The 27,477-nt window shown below is 42.3% G+C and overlaps 2 protein-coding genes across 6 annotated transcripts in view; one reads left to right on the forward strand and one right to left on the reverse strand.

Moving 5' to 3' along the window:
* LOC148896467 (discoidin, CUB and LCCL domain-containing protein 1) lies at positions 1-27,216 on the forward strand. 3 transcript variants are annotated; one of them, XM_088998303.1, is made up of 15 exons: positions 1-187; positions 5,238-5,459; positions 12,432-12,569; positions 13,716-13,767; positions 13,846-13,918; positions 15,201-15,334; positions 15,420-15,457; positions 15,582-15,764; positions 18,348-18,460; positions 18,552-18,723; positions 18,797-18,883; positions 18,956-19,049; positions 20,879-20,916; positions 20,996-21,103; positions 23,795-27,216. In XM_088998303.1, the coding sequence occupies exons 1-15, from the start codon at positions 85-87 to the stop codon at positions 24,190-24,192; spliced, it is 1,953 nt and encodes a 650-aa protein (XP_088854429.1). In that variant the 5' UTR covers positions 1-84; the 3' UTR covers positions 24,193-27,216. The 3 variants fall into 3 exon arrangements, with proteins under 3 accessions (XP_088854429.1, XP_088854430.1, XP_088854428.1); XM_088998304.1 differs by having other exon boundaries at positions 10-187; positions 18,348-18,473; positions 18,533-18,727; XM_088998302.1 differs by lacking the exon at positions 1-187 and adding an exon at positions 4,475-4,533.
* The window catches only part of LOC148896468 (uncharacterized), a 32,689-nt gene continuing 6,526 nt past the window's right edge, over positions 1,315-27,477 (reverse strand). Inside the window, exons 4-6 of one of the 3 annotated variants that reach the window (XM_088998313.1) lie at positions 18,942-19,034; positions 16,493-16,737; positions 1,315-2,509 (exon numbers count right to left, since the gene is read on the reverse strand). The gene's annotated coding sequence lies outside the window, so the exon portion shown is untranslated. Of the gene's footprint in view, positions 2,510-16,309; positions 16,738-18,941; positions 19,035-27,477 lie in introns of those variants that run through there. The other 2 variants (XM_088998314.1, XM_088998315.1) reach the window with 2 other exon arrangements.

The following is a 27,477-nucleotide window of genomic DNA, read 5'->3' on the forward strand; positions in this document are numbered from 1 at the left end:
TACATTGGCAAGAGCAGAACGCTGGAACACACTGCAGACTCCCCACCTTACACTTTCTTCGCCTGCAGCCGAGCACTGAAAAACATGAGAACTAAAACCGAAAACATCGGAGTTCCGCCGAAATCACTTTTCATTGTATTCTCTCTTGTACTTTGGGCTTTTTCGATACGCGTCCACGGCCAAGAGGGTAAGTTACAGATGATCGCTCAGGCTTTTTCCCTGCAAGTTTGCATGCTAAAAACTACTGTACTTGAAATGTTTCAACTTATTTTCATTGTAGCAAACTTAGTTTTCGATATCTCTGCTGGAACTGTTTACTCCTCTCCAACATCATCCGACTGTCACGTCAAAACATGCATTGTTTTATTATTTAGGTAGCTTGAGTATGCATTCGCAGTTAATTATTCCACTTTTCCGTGCTGTTCTGTCATATTATTATGATTTATGTCTATAAGTACGATTTTGTTGAGTACTTATGACACATTTATTCCTTCCATTCATGTTTACCTGCAGCTATCTATGTGTTCACATTTCCCACAAGTCTTCCCGACATTGAAGTAGGATCTGGTTGTCACATCAATCAACATCATGTATTCAATATACTCGAGACTCAAGAGTGCAATCACTGCGTTATTTTTGGCCGTCTCCCTGTAGCTTTGGTTTCCTCACGTCGGCTAATTAACTTCAGTCACTTTGCCATTGCTCGGAAACAGACAAGAGGGGAGGTGGGACCCAATGGGAAAAAAAATATGTTATTTCCCCTTTCGTGTTATGTGTCAGTGTATACACAAAAAGTCGTTGGTTTCAAACGAAGTTTGAATTTGTAAGTAAATATGATGACACTGCGTCACTCACCAAAACCGATACTACCGCAGTGGTGGAATCATAAGAACAGTAAATATTGTTTGAAAAATACATCTCAGTCACTAACATAAAGATTCAATGAAAAGTTAAGTATCAAGGTATACGAGTATGCCAGATGACATACTTACAGCATGTTTTCAAATTTCCTGTCAGAACTGTCAAATATAAACAGAAGATGCCCTTAGATGCCGTTTTGTTAAGGTAGCTGCTTTTAGGTCGCCGATATAGAGAAAGGGCACTAACATTAAATTGAGGACATAAACTTGACCTGATATTTTTGCATTCAGAGGTATCAGTCGTTAACAGAACTGCGATTGCTTTCGTGTATAAAGGTGTGCAGGAAAAGTGGGACAGAAGCGTGAAATTTAAACACCCTTTAACACCATGTTGTGTAAAAGCAACTGTTTTTGTCTGAAAAGTACTATTTTATATCTGATTGTGGGATGGTGAAACAGTGTGAAAACACAAATAGTGTGGTGTGGGTGAACATTTGTTTGGTCAATATTTGCAGTATCTTTGTGCAAAACAAGTTTTTCACTGCCTATTGTCACATTCCGAATGCGACGTTGGCAGCTGACTCTTCGGAACATTAAAGAATGGGAAGGATCCCTAAGCAGGCGGCAGAGACGTTGGTGCTGGCAGAGGATTTATTAACAAAAGGCACGGGTCCGAGATAACGCTGACCCGGAAAAACCTGTAGAACAGAAAATCACAAAACAGCACAGCGAGTAGGCGGGTGGGGGCAATCTGTCCAGCCTCACAAGCTCAGGGAAAAATAAAAAGGCACACGAGGGTGCAAACGGCACACGATCTCGAAAGTAGCAGACTTACGCGATCGCGGCTAATAAATACCTCTGGCGAAGCAAACACTCGTACAGAAAGCAGTTCAGGGCACGGCGGGCGAGGCGCGAGGCGTTGTATCTTCCGACACTGGGTAAGTGCCAGCGTCTGGTTCAAATGTCCCCGTGTCAGAGATGAGGGAATTGACAGCATCTGGCGGAGGTCGGGAGCGGAGGCCCCCGCCCAGCTGTCAACTTGCACGTGACATATATGAGAGGTGGCATTTTCCCCACCTCCGTACACCACTGACAAGAGGTCTTGTAAAATCTTATTGTCACGGAACAGAGGGATGAAGTCAACCCATCAATTTTACTTGGGGAAAACGCATAGTCACAGAACTGTAATTGAAGCAGTGCAGGCTCAGTGAAAGGGAAATACTGTATGGATTATGGATCATTTATCACTGTGAAGTTCTTTGATGTAGCAATATTTGCAGAATGTGTTAAAAAAATTGTGTTTCTTTTTTCCCTTTAATGTAAAGTATTTTCAAATATTCAGCAGTGCAGGAATTTGTGTGGGATATTTGTCCAAAAAAGGGTCACTGACCGATGAGGCAGGGTAATGGATGGATGGATGGATGGATGGATATGCCTTTATTAGTCTCACAGTGGAGAAATTTCCATTTCACAGCAGCAAAGTGATGAAAGGAATGAAAGTAGAAAAACAAAAATACATGAGCTGCTGGAAAGGCAGCCACTCTCGCGGCGCCGTCTTGAAGTCAAAAGAACAAAAAAAAAAAAAAATGCAGTGTCGGTGCACGTCCGACAGGTGAGGATCTTTTCTGCTTGTGTGAACCTGTGAGGGCCTGCAAGCAAAGCACAAGAGGTCCATTTGGAACTGGGTCCGTATGATATCCCCATATGAACCACTTCTCGTCAACAGTTCTTCTAAATTCCCCAAAACAGGTCAATTCAGGATAGAACGAGCTCATGTTTTTTGGCAAGTGGGGGACGGGAAAGATGATTTAGTCAAAGCACTGCTCACTAAAGTAACCCTTGCACCGGAAAGTGACAAATCTATGCTCGGTTGCCCGCGGTTACTCGATGCCGCTATGGCATTTCCAGGAAAACCTGAGGGGGGCTTGAAGAAGAGAAAAACCAAAAAACTGAGAAAGAGCTGTTTAGAAGTTGGGAGCTGGTTTATGTGGTTTCAGGACACAGGGTGAGCACTCAAGGTTATCCTGCAGTTTGGACTCAACAATTTTTAAGCACCCTTATATGGAAGACAAGGACTAAGGATCAAGGTCAGACAGTGACCACTGCTTCTTTAATCCCTTGATCATTCCTGGACTACCTTAACTGATTGCAACGGCCCTCACAAAACTAAACTCTGTGTGATCACTATGGGAATTGCTCATTTATTTACGGCGGCCCACTGATGCGTTAGATAATCTAAATATTAGTGTTTCAGTCTGGTTCATGTGTTTGTCGAAGGAGCAGATGTCAGTTCAGAAGTCAGATGATTGGTATGAATCCGCATTTAAAAAAAGTAAACATTAAATACCGTATTTTCCAGTGTATAAGGCGCACCCAAAAGCCTTGATTTTCTTCAAAGGATGACTGCACCTCAGAGTCCGGTGCGTCTTATACAGTGTATGGAAAAAGTTTGAAAATACACCATTCATTGGGGGTGCGCCTTATCCTCCGGTGCACCTTAAACACCGGAAAATACGGTAATTCAGAGTTTAAAGTGGGACTGAACATTTTTTTTTTGGGGGGGGGGGGGGTCCTCGTGATGTTTTTTTAAGATCTTCTTCCCAGGCATTATTTTTTACAAAGACAACCAAGAAAAACTATTACAATAAGGACAATTTTATCTACTTCAACTGGAGTTGTACATTTATGAGACACGTTGACCCATAGCCTCTTCAGCATTCATAAAGACAAAATTGTACCACTTAACTCATTCACTGCCCGACGTGCAAAAATGTTTCCACTCCAGTGGACCAGTTTTTGTCATTTTCACTCAATTTCCAGGACCCACAGAATATTGAGTTTTAGTTCTACATAAACATTCAATGCAGCATACGAAACCTTAGACTTTCTTCTTTAATCAGAAAAAAATATTAATTCCTAAGTTATATGGGTCTGGAGTAATAAGAGGTGCAAGTGAGGGCGAATGTACAAAAGGCAAATGCTGCTCCCTCGTGGAAGGCAAAAAAATTGCCAGAGGTCTGACCAGCGCTTTATCGGAAGCCCCTCGCAAGAAAAACCAAAACACGAACAAATTTGGGAATGGCGCTCCACATCATATTTTTCAGTTCCCAAATAAATGTGGGCATGGCAATGAATGAGTTGAAATTGTTGGGAACATACAACAAAATGCACACAAATCTGTGACTTTTCTCACTTGTCATATTTCACAAATATTTATTTCACAACAATTTGTAAACCAGTGAAGTGCACTTGGGAACTGAATTGAGTTTGAATGTGAGCGGGAGATTCTGCTATAAGCGAATGTACACACTTTCGCAACCAAATGAATTCAGTTTTACACAGAATAAAGTAAGTTTTATTTTTTTAATGATGGGAAAAATGGTGAGACCCTAATTTTGGTCTCTTTGTATTTATTTAATTTACAAAGCATGGCATTTTGAACAGGTGTGTGTAGACTTATCAAAAAACACTATATACAGTCTGTGATCGCTTTGCTAACACATGGCTGGTTATAAACAAGATGTGATTGACTGTGTGTGTACTGAGGAGGCATTATTAGTCGCAGACAGGAAGTGTGGTGATGCATATGTGTGAAAATGTTCTGCTTCTCTTTAGAATGGAACACTAACAAATCAGGTTAATGATGACTGAAGAGGGATCCGATTTCTCTACTGTGAGACAAACAAATGTTTTATTTTTCAAATGGCATATTTTTAACTCATTCACTGCCATTCACAAATTTATTTGGGAATTGAAAATGTGACGTAGAGCACAATTCCCGAATTTCTTCAGGTTTTGTTTTTTTCATGTTAGGGTGCCGATAAAACGCTGGCCATGGCCTCTGGAAATGTTTTTTTTTTCTTGTCCACAAGGGGGCAGTATTTCCCTTTTTTTCCATGGTAGTGCTCAATCGAGAGTGGCTGCCTTTCCAGCAGCTCATGTATTTTGTTTTTCTACTTTCATTCCTTTCATCACTTTGCTGCTGTGAAATGTAAATTTCTCCACTGTGAGACTAATAAAGGATTATCCAATCCAATCCAATCCAATCCAATTTTGGACAGCCACCCTCATTTCAAGCTAATATAACTCCAGACTCATATAATTTGGGAATTAGCTCTTTTTTTCTGATGAAAGGAGAGAGTCTAAGGTTTCTAACACTGTATTGAATGTTTACGTAGTCTTAAAACTCAGTATTCTGTGGGTCTTTGAATTTAAGTGACAATGACAAAAACCCTGGCACTGGAGTGGACACATTTTTGCACGTCTGGCAGTGAAGGAGTTAAAACAAGGTCACTTCAACTGCTTGCATACTAAAACACATGAACATTTCTTTATTGTACTCCACTCTATGAAACAGCTTCATCTGTTTTGTTTCAGGTGATGGCTGTGGATATACACTCCTGGGCACAGAGTCTGGCACCCTAACCTCAGAGAACTACCCGGGCACATATCCCAGTAACACCTGGTGCACATGGAAGCTTCGTGTCCCAGAAGGACGGACGTTGCGACTTCTTTTGGGGGATTTTGACATCGAAAGTAGTCCCGGTTGCAGGAATGGCTCTCTGGTCGTCACCGATAAATATGAGCATCCCAAATTAGGTGAGATGGTTTAAACAGTCACCAAGTTTGACATATCCATCCTGTTTTTGTTTTTCTCTCATTCTTACAAAATTTCATTTCCCTTGCTACTGCAGACGTTTCCCCGTGCCAATACACCCAAGGCCATGCCAATACTTTGACATGCTGATATTACATGCTAACTTAGAGACACGTCTGTGTAAGCTCTCAGTCGTACAGGAGTGCTCCATCGATGAAAAGGTTTCTTCAGCCGTCATCTGTACTTCTTTGAAGGTGTCGGACGTTTCGGTTCTTATCCAAGAAAATTCGTCAGCAAACTAAAGTCTTACTGGTAGTTTAGGCCCTATATATATATATATATATATATATATATATATATATATATATATATATATATATATATATATATATATATATATATATATATAGCGGCTGGATAGCTCAGTTGATAATGCATCGGTTTGGCATATGGGAGACGAGGGTTCGAATCCCACTTGTGGCAGAGAAAATGAATGAGCACAATGACATCATCCAGTGTGGGTCCTTGGGCAAGACCCTTCACGCTAATGCCTACCTCATACAATGATGAGAGACAATAAATGGAATGACATGCCGGCTCAGACGTCGCCCGGCCAAACAAGGTCTGCGTCAGGTGCTGGGGAACCAGAGCACCCTGATGAAAAATGGGCTACTGGAACAAAGCGGAGATGGACGAGATGCGATAACATGGCTCTGTTGGAATGCTACTACTCAAGCAACCCTAGTCAGAGGGGTTACATGCGGAGAATGGGGGCTGAATGGTTACTTCGAAACCCACAGTCACGGTTGACCACGAAACAACTAGTAGCTCAGTGTTCCAATATCCACAAACGGCAATTGCTATCACAACTTGAGATTGATGAGGTACAACACAAATTCCGAGGTGAAGGGCCCCAGGCTGCCACATCACAGGAAGAGGTTCAACCAGAGATTGGGAGGCAAGCCCCAATGAATAATGAGATTGGGAAGCCAGCCCCAATAAATGAAATGCTGAGCGAGGCAGCAAATGACCTGAGAGACAAGATCATGGCAAGAATGAAAACTGGGCAACGAAGGCACCGATTACAACGGCTATGTGAAGTACCACCTGAAAGAACGATCCCGACCGGAACGATCACGGAAACCAATGAGCTGATATACACCTCAGCATCAGTGATCCTCGACATGCTTGGCTACAAGAGCAACCATGAGAGCCACGAGATTCATTACCCACCATGGAAAAGACGGTTGGAGGCCAAGATCAAGGCGGCTCGGAAAGATGTGAGTCAATTGACGGAGACCCAGAGAGGTGTGAATAAAAGGCCAATACCCAAGAGGTACATGCAGATAACCATACCTGAAGCACTCGAAACTGCCAAACAAAGGCTCCAGGCCTTGGCCAGTCGCCTAAAGAGGTACACGAAAGAGAATGAGGCCAGAAGAATAAACAGGCTGTTCGCAACACAACCTGCGAAAGTGTACGCTCAGTGGCAGGGTTCTAACAGCAGAGCAGACCCTCCAAGGCTGGAAACTGAAAGATACTGGAAAGGCATATGGGAGAAGGAGGTCGCACATAACAGCAGCGCACAATGGCTGGTGACTCTGAAAGAGGAGCACAGCAACCTCCCTGAACAGAACCCAGTTACCATCACAGCGGCAGATATACAAGGAAGAGTCTCAGGTATGAAAAACTGGACGGCACCAGGCCCGGATATGGTCCACACCTACTGGCTAAAGAAACTCACAGCTCTCCACGAGCGCCTAGCAGCACAAATGAACCAGCTGCTGATGGATGGGACTCACCCAGGATGGCTAACCGAAGGGCGAACAATCCTGATCATGAAGGATTCCTCAAAGGGTGCAGTTCCTTCCAACTATCGGCCAATAACCTGTCTCTCCACAACATGGAAGCTCATGTCAGGCATCATTGCGGCTAAGATAAGTGGACACATGGATCAATACATGAGCAAAGCACAGAAAGGCATTAGTAGAGATACTAGAGGTGCCAAACATCAGCTGCTGGTTGACAGAACAGTCGCTCAAGACTGCAGGTCCCGACATACCAACCTGTGCACAGCCTGGATTGATTACAAGAAAGCATATGACTCGATGCCACACACATGGATCAATGAATGCTTGGAGTTGTATAAGGTCAACAGGACCCTGAGAGCCTTCGTTGCAAACTCGATGAGGATGTGGAAAACCACACTTGAAGCCAATGGCAAGCCACTAACGCAAGTGTCCATCAAATGTGGCATATACCAAGGTGATGCACTCTCCCCACTGCTGTTCTGCATAGGACTGAACCCCCTCAGCCAGATAATCGCCAAGACAGGCTATGGATACCACCTTAGAAATGGAGCTACGATCAGTCACCTCCTCTACATGGATGACATCAAGCTGTATGCTAAGAGCGAAAGGGACATAGACTCCCTGATCCACACAACCAGGATCTACAGCAGTGATATCGGAATGTCATTCGGGCTGGAGAAATGTAGTCGGATGGTGACTAAGAGGGGCAAGGTAGTTCACACTGAAGGGGTCTCACTCCCTGAAGGAACAATAGCAGACATTGAAAACAGCTACAAGTACCTCGGTATACCACAGGCCAATGGCAACCTCGAATTAGCAACAAGGAAAGCGGCTACGACCAAATACCTCCAGCGGGTGAGGCAAGTCCTCAGAAGCCAGCTCAATGGCAAGAACAAGACCCGGGCAATAAACAGCTATGCCCTGCCAGTGATCAGATACCCTGCAGGAATAATAAGGTGGCCAAAGGAAGAGATTCAGACCACGGATGTTAAGACCCGAAAACTCCTCACCATGCACGGAGGGTTCCATCCCAAGTCCAGCACCCTGAGACTGTACACAAGCCGTAAGGAAGGAGGCCGGGGACTAGTGAGTGTGAGAGCCACTGTCCAGGATGAAACATCCAAGCTCCATGAATACATCAAAGAGAAGGCTCCAACGGATGATGTACTCAGAGAATGTCTCAGTCAATGGGGAACAGAGGATGAGGTGCTGGAAGAGGGACAATCATGGGAGGAAAAGCCCCTACGCGGGATGTACCACCGAACCATAGCAGAAGTGGCTGATCTCAAGAAGTCCTATCAGTGGCTAGAGAGGGCTGGCCTAAAGGACAGCACAGAGGCACTCATCCTGGCTGCCCAAGAGCAGGCCCTGAACACCAGAGCCATAGAGGCAGGGATATACCACACCAGACAAGACCCAAGGTGTAGGTTGTGCAAAGAGGCACCTGAGACAATCCAACACGTAACTGCAGGGTGTAAGATGCTGGCAGGGAAAGCCTACATGGAGCGCCATAACCAGGTGGCTGGCATAGTCTACCGAAACATCTGTGCGCAGTATGGACTGGAAACCCCAAGGTCAAAATGGGAAACACCTCCCAATGTGGTGGAGAATGACCGAGCAAAAATCCTGTGGGACTTCCAGATACAGACTGACAAGATGGTAATGGCCAACCAACCAGATATCGTGGTCATAGATAAAGGGGAAAGGAAAGCCATTGTCGTGGATGTAGCGGTCCCGAGTGATGGGAACATCAGAAAGAAGGAACATGAGAAAATCGAGAAATAACAAGGGCTCAGAGAGGAGCTGGAGAGAGCCTGGAAGGTAAAGGTGACAGTCGTGCCTGTGGTGGTTGGAGCACTCGGGGCAGTGACCCCCAAACTCGACGAGTGGTTGCAACAGATCCCGGGAACAACATCGGATATCTCGGTCCAGAAAAGCACAGTGCTGGGAACAGCACGGATACTGCGCAGAACCCTCAAGCTTCCTGGCCTCTGGTAGAGGACCCGAGCTGAAATGGGGACAGACACCACCCATGGTGGGTGAGACGAGGATTTTTTTTTTTTATCTATATACAGTAAAGTCTCGTTATATCGATATCGGATATATCGATAGTCCCGGTTATATCGATGCTATTTCTATGCACGCACGGAGAAAATTACATGCAAACAGGGTCGGATGTATCGATAGTCCCGGTTATATCGATATTTTTTCGGACTCCCTTGAATATCGATATAACGAGACTTTACTGTATATATATATATATATATATATATATATATATATATATATATATATATATATATATATATATATATATATATCCCTACTGTCCAGCCATGGCGATGCCGGACTCTGCTATGATAGGTCCCTGCTCTCAGGTTGGGGGTAGCATTGGACTATTCCCTGCAGCTCCACTGATTGTTCCTATTGTTCTGACTAACGACTGGCCTGATTGCCCCACTTCCACCGGTATCATCTCATCAGTATTACTAATCCTATGTTGCCTAAGCATGCTATTGTATGAACGATCCAAAATGAACCTCACCCCATCATATCGGTTTAATGAAGGATTTAGTTGTTTTATGACAATCGCTTCTTTTACTCCCCTTTCAAACCATCTATGTTCTTTCGCTAAGATTTTAACCTCATTGTTGTCAAATGAGTGGTTGCTAGCTTTTAGGCGCAGATGTACTGCCGATTGAGGCCCACTAGTATTATCCCTGTGATGTTGATAAAGTCTTTTTTTGAGAATTTGTTTAGTCTCCCCAATGTACTGCTCTTTACAATTTTTATTCTTACAATGTATTGAATAAACTACATTACTTAGTTTTTCATTTGGTAGTCTATCTTTTGGATCCACTAATTTTTGCCTTAAACTGTTTATCGGTTTGAAATAAGTAGGAATTTTGTGTTGCCAAAGGACTCTGTAGTTTTCAGAAACTCCTGCAATGTAAGGTACTGCTACTCCTCTCCTTTTTGTATATTCAGAATTTTTGGTTTCATTCCCTAATCTTTCTTTCTGACATTTGTTAAATGACCACTCAGGGTACCCACAGTTTGTGAGTGCTCTCTTGATATTTTTTGACTCCTTTTCTCTACCTTCAACGCTTGTTGGTAAGAGTTTAGCCCTATGCCGGAGGGTTCTGATAACTCCTAATTTGTGTTGTAAAGGGTGGTTAGAATTCAAAAGTAAGTATTGGTCAGTGTGCGTAGCCTTCCTAAGGACTTCTGTTTTTAGCGCTCTGTCCTCCGTTATAATTACTTTACAATCCAAAAAGACTAGTTGGTTCTCTTTAATGTCCTCACGAGTAAAAAACATATCTGGAGAGCACTCACAAACTGTGGGTACCCTCAGTGGTCATTTAACAAATGTCAGAAAGAAAGAATAGGGAATGAAACCAAAAATTCTGAAGATACAAAAAGGAGAGGAGTAGCAGTACCTTACATTGCAGGAGTTTCTGAAAAACTACAGAGTCCTTTGACAACACACAATTCCTACTTATTTCAAACCGGTAAACACTTTATGGCAAAAATTAGTGCATCCAGAAGATAGGCTGCCAAATGAAAAACAAAGTAATGTAGTTAATTCAATACATTTTTAAGGAGGAAAATTGTAAAGAGCAGTACATTGGGGAGACTAAACAAATTCTCAAAAAAAGTCTTATACAACATCACTGGGATAATACTAGTGGGCCTCAATCGGCAGTACATATGCACCTAAAAGCTAGCAACCACTCATTTGACGACAATCTGGTTAAAATCTTAGCGAAAGAACATAGATGGTTTGAAAGGATAGTAAAAGAAGCGATTTTCATAAAACAACTAAATCCTTTATTAAACCGATATGGTGAGATTCAATTTGGATCGTTCATTCAATAGCCTCCTTAGGCAACATAGGATTAGTAATACTGATGAGGTGATATCGGTGGAAGTGGGGCAATCAGGCCAGTCGTTAGTCAGAACAATAGAAACAATCAGTGGAGCTGCAGGGAGTAGTCCTCTGCTCCCCCTAACCTGAGAGCAGGGACCTATCATAGCAGAGTCCGGCACCTCCATGCCTGGACAGTAGGGATATATATAGGGCCTAAACTACCAGTAAGACTTTAGTTTGCTGACGAAGTTTCTTGGATAAGAAGCGAAACGTTCGACACCTTCAAAGAAGTATAGATGACGGCTGAAGAAACCTTTTCATCAATAACTTAGAGACACAAAGTTGTGCCTTGAGGGCATACAAATTTGGCTCTGTACCAAAAGGACGATTGAGAAATTGATGATAGAAGGATTTGTACTGCCAGGTGTGTTTGTTACTGGATACCGTACTAACTGAGTCATGACTGTAATGTTCTCTTCTTTCTCTCTGCCGGGTTACTGTTCTTACAAGCAGGGGCTACAATTCTTTAATATTAATCTCGCTAATGTTGCGCAGCAAGTGAATTCACAGATGCCTCATACAGTACTCATAAGAAAACACATTGCGTATTGACTCCTATCAATGCACAAGTTAAATAACTTGGAAATCAACCAAAAACTCCAAAGTGGGAGTTGAAAACATAATCTTGCCATAATTAATTTTAATGTCACTTTGTGTGTGTTTTCCCCCCTTTGGCTTTTTATGATTTTTGCCATGACATAATCACAGAATGAACTAGTGATAGCATACAACTGGAAATTGAAGGGCTTGTGATATCGTAATGTGTCTAGATTCGTTAGCATAATCATATTAAATATATATTTTTCATGTATATGTAAAAATGTACATGTAAAATTCATTATTAATTAAATGTAAAAATGATTCGTAGTCATTTTCACTTAGCACATGGTTAACCTAACAACAGCAGCATTTTGGCTAATGACTAGCATGGAAAACAATAGCATGGAAAAGACTCAACAATCCCCCCGACCCCCACCCAAAAAATGAAGACACACACACACACACACAAACACACAGAAAAAAAACATCACATCACTTTGGTGCTCAACATTATCTACTCATTAAGTATCTCCAGAAGGTTTTTTTTACTTGAATGTTCATTAACTTCAGCACTAAGAGGCGAACCGAATAGCCTTATTTTTATTTTTTTCAAATGCTGAGCATGTGCCTTAATATCCACTGCACCTTACAATTGAATGATCATTTAAAATAGCTTTCTGTATGCTCAACAGGCCCGGTTTGTGGGAGACTGAATGCATCACAAAAGAATATGATGCTAGCAAGCAACGAAGTGACAATAACCTTCAAGTCGGGGTCACATCGGTCCGGACGAGGCTTTCTGCTGTCCTACGCCACAGACCTTTATCCTGGTATGTACCACAGACATCACTATTGGCGAGGCTATGGGGCTCAGTGGTATACGGTTACTACAGCACTAAACATGCTATCATGGCGGGATGAATACTCGGAGTTCTCTAGCTTCAATGATGATATTCAGTGAACATTGATTGTTCTTCTCTTGGAATCCCAGAACTACCAAGGGCCATATAACAGCAGTTACATGTCATGTATTTGACAAAGCACATCTTGTGTTTGACAAAAAGATAGAGGGACTGTTTTTTTCCTTCCTGCATCATGTGATTGGTCTAAACAGGAGTCTATACTTAGTGTCCTCGGATGAGGTCATCCGGACTTCGTTGCGTGTATCACGGTTTCCTGTCTTCCCGTAGCTTGTTTGTGAAATCTTGCAATGTCTGGATGCACAAACCGCCGTCTGTTAGCTCAGATCACACGAGAGCCAGTCGCCGTTCTCGTCAAGTCAGCGCAACAGAGGCCTTGCTCATCTCAACACTGGTGACCGTTCATCCCCTAATATAGCAACACACTGGCCTATCTCATGTCTGTGTTCCAAAGCGAGGGCAGGGGTGTTGTTATGTAAGCCCTTTAACGTATTCACTGCCAGACGATGTGCAAAAATGTATCCACTGCAGTGCCAGGGTTTTGTCATTTTCACTGAAAACACAGGACCCGCAGAATATTGAGTTTTAGGACTACATAAACATTCAATACACCATTAAAAACCTTAGACTCTCTTCTTTCAACAGGAAAAAAAAGAGTTGATTCCTAAATTATATGGGTCTGGAGATATATGAGTCCAAAATACAATGCAATACGTATATGCATATTGGTTTATATCGCGTTTTAACTTAGCTGTTGTTAAAACAGCTGACAGCTGTTACAGCTAACAGCTGTAACAAAGCGCTGACATGGATAAAATGGAAATGCTGGCCCCTTGTGGAAAGAAAAAAAAAACATTTACAGAGGCCATGGCCGCTTTATCGGCACCCAAACAAGAAAAAAACATTCCCAAACAAGTTCGGGAATGGCACTCCACGTCATATTTTCAATTCCCGAATAAGCTTGTGAATGGCAGTGAATGAGTTCCTACGTACTCACATCGTCCTTTAATTCCCATTTGATATCAAATCACGATTTCGTCTCCCTTATTATTGCAGATATGGTCTCTTGTTCACAACGAGGGTCTCATTTTAACTTGCCACGTTTAAGGTTGGTGAATATTTCTCTTCCTTGCTCAACAAGTAGACGACCCAATAGGAGTTCATAAAAGTATTTTTTTCTTTTCAGAGTTTACTGCCCTGCCGGTTGTAAAAATGTGACTGGAGACATATGGGGAGGTCCCGATCAGGGCTACCGAGATGTAAGTACATGCCATTGAAAGGACGTGATAGTTGTTTCCACTTAGTAGTTCAGGTCAGATCAACACAGTTGAAATTTGATCAATTCTGACCAGTCCTCTATAAAACATAAAACTTGCAGATATGGGTTGAATGAGGACATCTGCATAATTGCACACTTGTACTACAAATACAGCGACTGATCATTTTACAGTGGTTACATGATTTTCTGCACCAACCGTGAACTCTTATATGATTTTATTGTAGCACTGATCACTTTAGCTCTGCTTGATACTTTGCACGTTGTCTCACAGTTGTTCCTGAGATGTATCACTTACATTAAGGAATGCCCTCCCATACTTATTTGTCATGTCTTTTTTTATGATTATACTGGTGGATACAAATTCCTTGTCTGTTCTACATAAATAAAGATAATTATAATGGATAATCCTGTTGGTTAATGATAGACCCTACTACCAAATATGTACATTTGAGTTACAACCACACCAAAGGAACAGAACTATTGTCATGACTGGTTCTCTTCACGAGTAATTCATTTAAACTTATCCTGTGACTGTAAACAAAAGCATCCTTGAGAGTTTTGAAAGGCATTTATAAATGAAATGTGTATACATATACTGTGTATATATATATATATATATATATATATATATATATATATATATATATATATATATATATATATATATATATATATATATATATATATATATATATATGAGGCAGATTCAGATAAACCATTCAACACTGCGCAGTGTGCGTACCCCACAAATCTGAACCGTTGACAGCGGAATAAATTGCATAAATTACCGGACCCAAGCACTTGGTGGAAATGGGGATTCAGAAGTATTTTTTTCTGCACAGTTTTGATTTTGCTCAATCTCTGTGTAAATACAGTTATCCCTTGTTTTTCGCGGTTCATGGGGACCATGACCACCTGCGATAGACGAAAATCCGCTAAGTAGATTTATATACTAATAAGCCACATGATAAGACAGGGTGGGGGGGGGTGCTGGGCAGGGGGCTCAGAAGACGCACAGCCAATCCACATGGCTGTAAACTATGGGTATTGGGCTGTCATTGGGTGACGTCAGCCCTGGGAACGAATCAAGCTACAGCCATGTACAGAACCTGAGTCATTCAGCATATTTTTTATTCCGAATGTTTGTTTTTCTCGTTTAAAAAAAAAAAAAAAAAAGAGCAATGTACTGAAACCGCAATAGGTGAACCACGAAGTAGTGAGGGATCACTGAATCTCATTTACCACTGCCCTCTCTTCCACAGACATCCTTGCTGTGCAAGTCTGCTGTGCACGCGGGAGCAATGTCAGACCAGCTCGGAGGTCGCGTGGACGTGAGCCGTGAGAGGAGCCTGACCCGTTACGAGTCCACTTTTTCCAACGGGATCCTTTCTAAAACGTTAGTAAAATGTTCGTCTGCTCTAAATTGTTACAAAAAATCTATTTCAAATTATTGTTGAAAGTTGCCTTTTCTCTTTGGACAGGGGGTCATTATCTGAAAAGAAACTGGTGTTCACTCAAGGTAAGGCTTGACAGCCCAGAGTCACATTTTCATTCAGAAGTGTGTTAACAGCAGTTTATAAATGCTATTTTGTGGCTGTTTACAAAACAAGTTTACACAATAAGCACCTCTGATTAATCAACAGAATGTAATCACGTCCTGGCGCTGCATGGTTTAAACGCCTCGTCTTTTGGTGACAAAGAGGACAAACTGTCCTGGTCCAACAAGAATGTGCATTCTGGACAAGAGGGGCTCGTTTGGACCGCAGGCTGGAATGATCCGTCGCCCTGGGTGGAGCTTGGACTTACTGATAAAAGCTCAATCACAGGTAGGAGGAGGACAATCATCCCTCTTCAAAACCTTTTTTTTCTCCATAGAGTGAGGCCTCTAAGTCACACGATTTTAAATGCAACAGCATGCAGCAAATGTTTAAACGTATTCACTGCCAGACGTACAAAAATGTGTCCACTGCAGTGCCAGGGTTTTTGTCATTGTCACTCAAATTGCAGGACGCACAGAATATTGAGTTTTAGGGATACATAAACATCCCATGCAGTGTAAGAAACCTTAGACTCTCTCCTTTCATCAGAAAAAAGTTAATTCTAAGTTGTATGGGTCTGGAGTTATCTGAGCTTGAAATGAGGTTGGCTGTACAAAAGGCAAATGCTGCCCACTTGTGGGAGGGAAAAACATTACCAGAGGTCTGACAAGTGCTTTATCGGCAAACCCCGCAAGAAAAAAACTAAACCGAACAAGTTCGGGAATGGCACTCCACGTCATATTTTCAATTCCCGAATAAAATCGGGAATGACAGTGAATGCGTTAATAGCTATCAGCCGAGGACCAACAAAACAAAGGACAGTTTAGGTTGAATCTATTTGTCAGTATTTTATTAATTTATCCAAACGAATTCTTTATAATTTTGTTAAAAATTCATCCTGACTGATAACCATTTTTGCTTTATATTTTATTGTATTAAGTTCATCCTGTCTACTTGATATCTAATTTAAAACAGATTCTTTTCTTACAGACAGTGTACTGTAGGTGTTCAAATACCTGACATGTTTCGGCGTATACTTCCTCCTTCGTCAGAGTGTCACGGATGTTGTTGTGACGCGCCTTTTTTCAGCTGATGTTGCTATGAGGGCGTGACCTACCTGTCAAATCTGACAGGCAAGTCACGCCCCCCCGCCAAACATCAGCGCTGGATCAGGGAGGCCGTTGAAATCCAGAAGCGAGAACCAAGGACCATCAACAGGGATGACAGAGCTTACATGCTCTCTACCACCTGGAGCAGTATCCTGGAGGGACGAGCGGACAGCGGGGGGCGTGACTTGCCTGTCAGATTTGACAGGTAGGTCATGCCCTCATAGCAACATCAGCTGAAAAAAGGCGCGTCACAATAACATCCGTGACACTCTGACGAAGGCGGAAGTATACGCCGAAACATGTCAAGTATTTGAACACCTACAATACACTGTCTGTAAAAAAAATAGTTTGTTTTAAATTACATTTCAGCTTTACATGATGAGAGAAAGGCAGATGTTTTTTTCTCAAGTGACTAGCAACTACCATATTTTCCGGTGAGTAAGGCGCACCCTTCATTTTCCTCAAAAGATGACCCTGCGCCTTATACGCAGGTGCACCTTATATGTGAAGGAATATTGAGCCACAACAGGTCTCACAACTACTGTCAAAACTTTTATATATTTATATATTATATTTGGAAAACTTTTGAATACGTTGAAAGTGCACTTTATATTCCGGTGTTGTCATTTTCCCCTGAAGTGACAGATTGGATTCTTTGAGCAGGTTAAATATGTCGAACAAGTAAGCGAGCTTTGCGACCCATTCCTGGTCACGGAAATGCGCTGCAAGCGGTGACTTTTCAGTTTTCAAAATAAAACATAGTTCGGACTCAGATATTAAATAAAACGGAAATTATGTAAATTATTCATTTTTTTTCTGCGCGGCCCGGTACCAAATGACCCACTGACCGGTACCGGTCCGCGGCCCGGGGGTTGGGGAACCCTGCTTAAGATGGTTACGTTCCTCATCAAGTGTTTAATGCTGAGGAAACCGGCCACTCCATTCCATCAAGCCATCAACGACCATCACAAAGGTAAATAAAACCACTTTATTATACAGTACAGTTTATTTATTTAATTATAATACCATAGCACATTTATTATACATAAAATAAGGTATATTTTGTGTAGTTTTAAGAATTAGAAAATTAGAAAGTAGAAAATGACGTTTTGTGGGCACCTGGGAATGGATTATTCTCATTTTAATGGTTTCCTATGGGAAATTAATCTTTGGGATGCACACTTTTCACCTTACACACTCTGTCTGGCAACCAATTAAGTTCGTAAGCCAAGGTGTCACTGTATAGGGCACACCACATTATAAGGCGCAACAATATAGGCTGATGCTACGCACTACTTTTTCTATAAGGGGACATGTAGTCGATGGCTGCTGACAGTATTTGTGAGATCTGTTGTGGTTCAATTTTACTTCACTTCACACCTTACTTCACTTCTATAAGGTGCACCTGTGTATAAGGTGCAGGGTCATCTTTTGAAGAAAATAAAAGCTTTAGGGTGCGCCTTATACACCAGGAAATAAGGGACTTGAAATACTTGCATGGAATAAAAAACACTTCACAACCATACATCTAAAATGTTCAAATGGGGGGGAAAAACACATGACCATGTGTTGTTCAGCTGTTGCACAAAACGCTGTGTGACTCGTACCCTGGAAACGCTGTACGTAAATGTAAATGGAGGAAGTGCATCATTCTTACAAGGAAGCGGCCTCACATTTTATGGCACACCTCGCAAAATCAAAACACTTTCTCAGCGACAAAATATGAAGTCAAACAACAATTTCTCCACTTCCCATCTTTCAGGAGTGATCACAACCGGATCTAGCGAGAATCACGTCAGATATTATTCGCTGCTCTTTAGCAGAGACAGGAAGACCTGGAAAGTTTACAAAGATGCTGTCAGCAAAGAAGAAAAGGTTGAGTTTGCTAACTTTTCAGTGCTTGTGGCTCTCGTTTCTTTTTTTTTCCCTCATGTGATAAATTCAACCGCTTTCTCTCTTTTATAAGGTGTTTGAGGACTTTGCCGATGGTCACCCGAGGGTGCTCAACAGCCTGTTTCCGCCGGCCGTGGCTCGCTTCGTCCGTGTGCGGCTGCACCACTGCCACGGTCAATGTTCGGTTCAACTCCAAATCGTGGGCTGCCCAGTCAAGGTCACGCCAAGATCACGCTCAACCGACGGTAGGTAGAGTCTGCCGTTTTTTTTCCAATTGTTGTTCATCTCGGCCATGCTTTATATATTTTTGCCAAATAGAATCTCCGTCCAGCAAAGCGTACGAGGTGACTCCGAAAACATCTCCCTCGGTCACTGAACGTCCCGTTTTGGTGGAATCCAAGCAGAGTAAGATCAAATACTGTCTTTTTTTTTTAAACTGGGAAAGTATGAGTACATGACTCACTCACGGCTGTGCAGGATCCAGTCAGCCGGTCATCGTGGCAGTGGGAGTGGTCCTGGGACTTATCACGTGCCTCTGTTGTTTGTTGGCTGGAGTCTGGTGGAAGAGAAGGTTTGTTTGTTTGTTTGTTTTTGTTTTTTTTTAACTCATTCACTGCCAGACAATGTGCAAAAATCTGTCTACTTCAGTGCCAGGGTTTTTGTCATTGTCACTCAAATTGCAGGACATACAGAATATTGAGTTTTAGGACTACAGTATATGAACATACAATGCAGCGTAACAAACATTAGCCTCTCTTCTTTATAATGATAATAATAATAATAATAATAATACATTTCATTTCTAAGCGCCTTTCAAAACTCTCAAGGACATTTTACAGTCACAGGATTTTTTTGTGTGCGGGTCAGCAGCGGCAGCCATTCGCGCCAGCGTTCTTCAGAAAAATGAGTTAAGTCCTAAATTATATGGGCCTGGAATTATATGATCTTGAAATGAGGGTGGCTATCCAAAACACAAAGCAATAAATTTATATTGGTTTATATAGCGCTTTTACAACAGCTGAAGCTGTAACAAAGCGCTAAAATGGACAAAAGTGGAATGCTGCCCCCTTCGTGGAAGGGAAAAACCATTGCCAGAGGTCTGACCAGCCCTTTTTCAGCACCCCAGCAAGAAAAAAACAAAACCCAAATAAATTCGGGAATGGCACTCTGTCATATTTTCAATTCACGAATAAATTCGGGAATGGCAGTCAATGAGTTAATACCCAAAATATTTTCAGCTAATGGCCAATGATTTTTATTAATTGAATTAATTCAAAGCTCAGAGAGCACTTGCCGTTTATTCGAAAATACTCTCCACAGCTCATTCATGTAGATAACACGACATGTTCTAAGCAGTTGAATAGATGTTTTGCGCCACCATTTTTGAAACTGAGATGCATCTTGGATCCAAATGAAAGACAACAGCTCAAGGTTGGCTTCTGAAATAAGATGGCTCAAAAACTATTATCTTACTAATAAGGAATGATATTCATCTATGCTTAGAAACCAATGTTAATAATTTCTCCGAATAATTACCAACGGCTATTTAACTACCTGTACTTGTGAGTCCGTTTCGGCCATTAACAGATTCAGACCAAAAAGTGAATGTTCTTTTTTCCTATCTCAAGGCGGATTGCACATTAACTCATTCACTGCCATTCCCGAATTTATTCGGGAATTGAAAAGCATGACATGGAGCGGCATTCCCAAATTTGTTCCGCTTATGGTTTTTTTCTTGCGGTTGGGGGAGATAAAGCACTGGTCAGACTTCTGGCAATGACTTTCCCTCCCACGTGGGGGCAGCATTTGCCTTTTGTATAGCTGCCCCATTTCAAGCTCAGATAACTCCAGACCCATAAAACTTAGTAATACACCCGTTTTTTTTCTGATGGAAGATGAAAGTCTAATGTCTGTAACGCTGCATTGAATGTTTATGTAGTCCTAAAACTCAATATTCTGTGGGTCCTGGAATTCAAGTGGCAACGACAAAAACCCTGGCACTGGAGTGGACACATTTTTGAACATCATCTGGCAGTGGATGAGTTAAACAGATCAACAACCAGGTTCCTTCTGCAGAACCAGTCAAACGGTTGGAAACATCTTCATATTCAAATGGGCGCAATCACATAAAGAGGTCAAGAAATTCCAGCTAGTGACTATTTTTCATGAACAGCTATGAAGTGAAAGTCATTCCAAGTCATCAAGAATCATTCACATCATTAAGATAAATGAGAAAATGGCAAGATGCGCAGAGCTGTTGCGTTGGTAAAAGGTACCTTCTCTTTAAAAAAATGTATTAAAAGATGACTTATCAACATTTTGATGAATATTGAGGTTCATTTGAGTGAAGGGGGTGGTCAGTGTCCACGTTGTTCATGCTTTGTGTTTACTTCCATGCAGGAAAAAGGCAAACCAATTGAAATACTCCGTGCCATCAAGTAAGTGTGCTTCTTCCCCCAACTTGACGCCCATGTTGTTTATTGGGGTTAAAGAGTAACCGTGACTGTGTTTCGGCAGGTTGCCAAAGTGTCCAGGAGAAGGCCCTCCCGTGTCTTCCATCAGAGCTTATCTCATACCCTCTGGAGCGGAATATCTACGACAACCTCCCGAGCCCCCCACTTGATGGTCAGAATGATATCAGTGCTGTGGTTTGTCCGGGCAGCTAGATTCAGTCCTTTTTGGGATTCTAGTGGTCATGCCTTCAGTCCTTCATTTTTCCCCATTGGGCTGTCACGGCAGACTTCTCAGCTCTCTCCGCGGGCTGTTCATTCTTTAGCCCGTCACCCAGTCACTGTGCAAACATTCCTTTCTTTAACCCGCGGAGCCTCTCTGAAAAGGACCCGATAATTGGCGCTTGACAGGAGGCCCCCTTTATGGGGACTGATAAACAGGATGGAAGGGCGACACGACGACAAACTGGCGTCCAGCTCAGTCTGTCTAATTGCAAAGTCCTGATAGAGTTCCGGCATGGTGAAGGGGGTGATTTGGGCACTACACTTCACATGTGCACATCCCTATTTTCATTTAAAAAAAACACAGTTTCCACCTTTTGTGGAAACTACCATCTTTTCCACACTATAAGTCGCACCCAAAAGCCTTGATTTTCTACAAAAGATGACCCTGTGCCTTATATGCAGGTGCGCTTTACATGTGAAGTAATATTGAGACACAACAGGTCTCAGAAGCAGAAAGCCTTTAATAGTCCCACAATGGGGACATTTGCAATCTACAGCAGCAAAATTGAAATGGGGGTTCAAAAGATAAAACTAAGTATTCTATGCACAAAAGAAAATGTCAGGAGACTGAAATTACTACTATAACTACTGTCAGCAGCCGCCGACTCCATTTTCCCCTGTAGAAGAAGTCGTGCGTGATCCATGCTGGGATAAATAAAATGTAATTCCAGCCTCTACTGTAGTACCTTATAACGTGATGTGCCTTATATATGGAAAACTTTTTTTAAATTATTCCCTGCCAGACGATGTGCAAAAATGTGTCCACTCCATTGCCATGGTTTTTGTTATTGTCACTCATATTCCAGGACCCACAGAATATTAACTTTTAGGACGACATAAACATTCAATGCAGCGCCAGAAACCTTTGACTCTCTTCTTTCATCAGAAAAAAAAAAGAGTTAATTCCTAAATTATATGTGTCTGGAGTTATGAGCTTCAAAATACAATGCAATACATACATTTTTCTTTACCTTTCGGCTTTTCCATTCTGGGGGTCGCCACAGCGAATCAGTCTCCTCCATCTTGAGAGGTTTGATTTGCATGTTCGTTTTGGCTAAGCTTTTATGTCAGATGCCCTTCCTGACAACAGCCTCTGTATGTATCCCGGCTTGGGACCGGCACAATAATACACATTGGTTTATATTGTGCTTTAACAAAAGCAGAAGCTGGAACAAAGCGCTAACATGGAAAAAAGGGAAATACTGCCCCTTGTGGAAAAGAAAACAATTGCCGCAGGCCATGGCCAGCGCATTATCGGCACCCAAACAAGAAAAAACAAAACCCAAACAAATTTGGGAATGGTGCTCCACGTCATATTTTCAATTCCCAAGTAAATTTGAGAATGGCAGTGAATGAGTTGATTTACGCAAGTGCATCATGAACCTGGCGACTCTTTGGGATCGATAAGTCAGCACATTTTGTGCTATACAGTGGGACCTTGGCTTACGCACTTAATTGTTTCCCAGACAAAGTGTGTAAGGCAAAAAGTGTGTATCCCAAAAGTTAATATCCCATAGGAAACCATTAAAATGAGAATAATCCATTCACAATTCTCCATAAAATATAATGTTCAACTAAATAAGCCTTAAAACTACAAACAATGTACCTTATTCTATGTATAATAAATGTGCTATTGCATTGTAATGAAAGAAATACACTGCACGGTATAATAAAGTCGTTTTATTTACCTTTGTGATGGTCATTGATGGCTTGATGGAATGGGGTTCAGACTTCTCTTCCTGTGTTATGAAAGTCCGGTTAGGCATCTTTTCCCAAAAAAGGCCGGTCTCATCTGCATTAAATACTTGCTGAGGAACGTAGCCTTCTTCTTTCACCATTTCGAGGAATGACCCCTTGTATCAATAAACGGCGAACTTCCAGGTTGCCGCATGATGAGATCAGAGTGAATTAGCCGTGCTTTCTCAGATATAATTGCTTTATTCACGCTGTCGCCGGCTAGCTGCTTTTCGTTAATCCAAATTAACAGAAGAAGAAACACCTCTAGCAACACTAGCACCCTTAATGGCTTCTTTGTTGCGAAGGATGGTAGCAATGGTGGACTTAGCATATTGGTACTGGGCTGTTGAATCAGACAAACACCTTGTTCGTGTTTTGCGATGATCCCCTTCTTCTCGACTGTAATTTTGTTTTGTGTCTTCTTCGGCTGAACACGAGCCTGTGGTGGTCTTTTTCGGTCCCATAACAAAAGTATCTGTAAAAAATATGTGAAGACAATCGACGTGTGCACTCCGAGAAAGGGGGTGTGGAAAGGTAGGCCGGCTGGGGCGCTGTTCGGTTGTATGCTTTGGTGTTCTTCCGCCGAAGATTACTTCGCCAGCCGTGATGGGGCGGCGCTCCATGTGTGTCCCGAAAAGTAGTGCGTATGCCAAGGTTTAATTTTCATAAATTTAACGTTCATAAACCGAAAAATTCATAAGGCAAGGTGTTCGTAAACCAAGGCCCCACTGTGCTTTGGATCATTTGGAGCTCCTTCACATAGTTTTTGGAAATGTAATCATTTTTCAATGTAGATATGTATTTTAACCGTATGATATTAAATGTTTTGTTTTTGTTTTTTTAGACTACGCCCAACCCACTTCTGGACAAAAGGTGGCCTCTACATTTCACCCCTCTCCAGACGGGGCCTACACCATCCCCCTCACCTTTGTCCACTACGACTCCCCTGGCAACCTGCCGGAGTATGCAGAGCCACTTCCGCCAGAGCCGGAATACGCCACACCGTTTGGCGAGCAAGAGTGCACCTCCACAGCAGGAGGGACTCATCGCAGCGCACGTGGGCACCCGCTGTCGGCATTTCCCGGCTCTCCGGGGAACTACGAGTGCGCCTCTCATAGGATACTGGACAATGGCTACTGCACTCCCGCCCTCCACACCAACGCACACAGACCTGCCAGTGCCGTCTACGCCGAGCCTAAGTTATGTTACTCTTTAATACAAAGGAATGAGGAGCATTTGTGAGCCCAACTCACAGGAACCGGGATGGACTTTGTTGTCCAAGACGGGCCAAAGTTGACCCAGCAGCTTCTCCAGTGACACAAGAACCCAAAATGGGTCACAAAGGTCATGCGAGAGCTGTCGTGGACTTCTGTGTGTTCTGAAAGGAGAACAAGATATAAATCCACAATGTTGCACAAAGAGAATATGGCTCCTTCAAAATTTCAGTACTTCTTTTTAATTATTGATTATAGATTGTTTTGATCACAAGCTGCACTTTCAGGAAAAAAATGTTTTGACAGGAAACCAACAAATTACACGTGACAATGCATGCGCTCGTATTTAGTCACCTTTTCTTCCAACTGTGAATCACTGGGAATGACGTGGTAATCAAATACTTTGTAGAGTTCCACCAAGTGGCTCAAATGAGCTTTTAACATTGAACAGGTAGACTGGATAATTGAGAATATTGAGATAAAAGAAAAAAAACAGTAGTCTAACACTTTTTTAATGCACAAAAAAATGTCTGTCCCACACACCAGCACTGGATTTTTATGAGAATTCAGTCACCTTTTTGCCGCGGCAGTGGTCTTGAATTCAAGATTCACATTAACTTGTAATAACAAATAAATTGTGCCTTTTTTGTTAATTACAGCTGTTTTGTCTTTTTTAATACAGTAATGCACCTATTGGTTGCATGAAAAAAGGTGTCTTAATTGAAGGTCTTTGTAGTGTCATTTTGGGAATAGAAAGTAGAAACAATTCACTCGTAAGGCACAACCAGGCTAGTTTACATGCGAACACAGCTCCATCACGGGTCACAACTTTAGGTACAATGTGGGTTTTAAACCATTTTGACAATGATGCAATGCTCTACAAACAAAAACATAGAAACAATTAATGTCAGTAGACTGAGCGAGTGGAACTATCAACGTCCCATGAGCATTCTGTATTTTTCCTAATTCTGACCCAGGAGGCTGGAGCGACTCCCATCTCATATTTGAAGAAAAAAATTCAGTTGACACCAATGTTTCCTCTAAACTGCGAGCGTGCGCAATCGCGCACTGCTTGCACATACTAAGCTCACAAGAACATCTATGCACCGCACAAAATAAAACTGAAATGCATGACTTTATATCTAATTTTAGAACTGATATAATCTAATTAATTGGACCAATTTTATATATATACAGTAAAGTCTCGTTATATCGATATCGGTTATATCGATAATACCGCTTATTACGATACTATTTTCATTTCCCTTGCACAATTCTAGTCTTTTTATGTATAATTAGTACCGTTTAGTACGATACCCGGTTATTAAGATAATCTGGTGCTCCTTTTCATCCCCCGCCGGCCATTTTTGTTGTTTATATCGATATATCCGTCGCACCATTGGTCAACTTGGTCACGTGTCTTGTTACGTGAGCCGCCATCGGTCGCGCCATTGGTCGACTTGGTCACATGAGCCGCCATCGGTCGCGCTATTGGTCGACTTGGCCGTGTGACTTTGTCACGTGACACGCCATCGGTCGCGCCATTGGTCAACTTGGTCACGTGTCTTGGTTACGTGTCACGCCATCAGTCACGCCATTGGTCGACTTGGTCAGGTGACTTGGTTACATGCCCAGCACCCGTGTGGCAGAGCCATTTTCATTTTCAGACGCTAGCTCGTGTGTAGCAGACGAGATTGAAGTGTTTGTGTTAAAAGGTAAAAATGGGAAGCAGAAGAAGATTGATGACTTTTTTAAATTGTATACATAATACAGTAAGATGTAAGCATTGCAGTTTCCCTGTTGTGTTATGTACATGCCCACTGTACTGTATATGAATGCAATCGTTTTTTGCAACAATGTTTCTTGTTTTAATGTTAAGCAGATTCCTTACTTACAGACAGTGTATTGTCGGTGTTCAAATACCTGACATGTTTCGGCGACTACTTCCGCCTTCGTCAGAGTGTCACGGATGTTGCTGTGACGCGCCATTTTCAGCTGGTGTTGCTATGAGGGCGTGACCTACCTGTCAGAACTGACAGGCAAGCCACGCCCCCCGCTGTCCGCTCGTCCCTCCAGGATGCTGCTCCAGGTAGTAGAGAGCATGTAAGCTCCCTCATCCCTGTTGATGGTCCTTGGTCCTCGCTTTCGGATTTCAATGGCCTCCCTGATCCAGCGCTGATGTTTTTTGTCTTCGGTGCGGATGACTCTGGCCTTCTCCCAGTCCATGATGTGCTTCTCTCTTTTGCAGTGGTCCGTGATGGCTGATTTATGTTGCTCCTGTTGTGCTTGTTTTTTTATTGCTCTTGTTTGGATTGTTGCCGTCTCCTTCTCGCACTCGTTCTTGTGCTCTTTTTTTCTTGTATTGAAACTCCTTCCTGTCTCCCCGATGTATGATTTATTGCATGACTTGCATGGGATTTCATATATTGAGTTACATTTGTTTTCCGGGAGTATTTTGTCCTTTGGGTGTACCAAGATTTGACGGAGAGTTGTGTGTGGTTTGACCGGTGTGTTTATGTTGTGTTTCCTCAGTGCCCTTTGTATGCGTTCTGTGATTCCTCTTATGTACGGTAGTGTTACCATTGCTCTGTGTTCTTGTTTGTTTGCTTTTTCTTTCTTCCCTGTCTTGTGTTGTTTTTGTTTTTGACCTGCTCTGCCCCTTTAGTTATTGCCCACTGGGGATATTGGCATTTTTTCAGTGCGTGTTGTATATGTTTTTCCTCCTGTATTTTATCTTCCGGGTCCGTGATTATTGTGGTGCGTTCATGTAATGTTCTGACGACTGACAACTTATGAATAGTGGGGTGTTCAGATGTCCAAAGGAGATATTGGTCAGTATGTGTAGGTTTCCTGTGTACTTTTATTTTGATGTCCCCGTTGTCCGTGTGGTGTATGTTCAAGTCCAAGAAGGCGATGGAGTGGTTTGTTTCTTCTTCATGGGTGAACTTGATACTGCCTGTGGTGTCTATGGAGTTGAGGTGTTCAGTAAGCTGTTGCGTATGTCCTGTTTTGATTTTTTCCAAGATGTCGTCCACATACCGTTTCCATAGTGTTGGTTTGTATATTTCCGGGGCTGTTGAAAGTGCTTTCTGTTCCAGGTCCTCCATGAAGAATCCACACATGATGGCAGAGAGTGGGTCCCCCATGGCGAACCCTTCTTTTTGTCTGTATATGGTGTATTTGTATTGGAAATATGTGGATGTGGCTATGAATTGAAGTAGCTGGGTTATGTCTTGTGCTGTAAGTCTTGCCTGTCAGTTCTGACAGGTAGGTCACGCCCTCATAGCAACACCAGCTGAAAATGGCGCGTCAC

This window comes from Hippocampus bargibanti, linkage group LG06 (genome assembly GCF_051943395.1).
Source record: "Hippocampus bargibanti isolate YZ-2025 linkage group LG06, ASM5194339v1, whole genome shotgun sequence".
NCBI lineage: Eukaryota > Metazoa > Chordata > Actinopteri > Syngnathiformes > Syngnathidae > Hippocampus > Hippocampus bargibanti.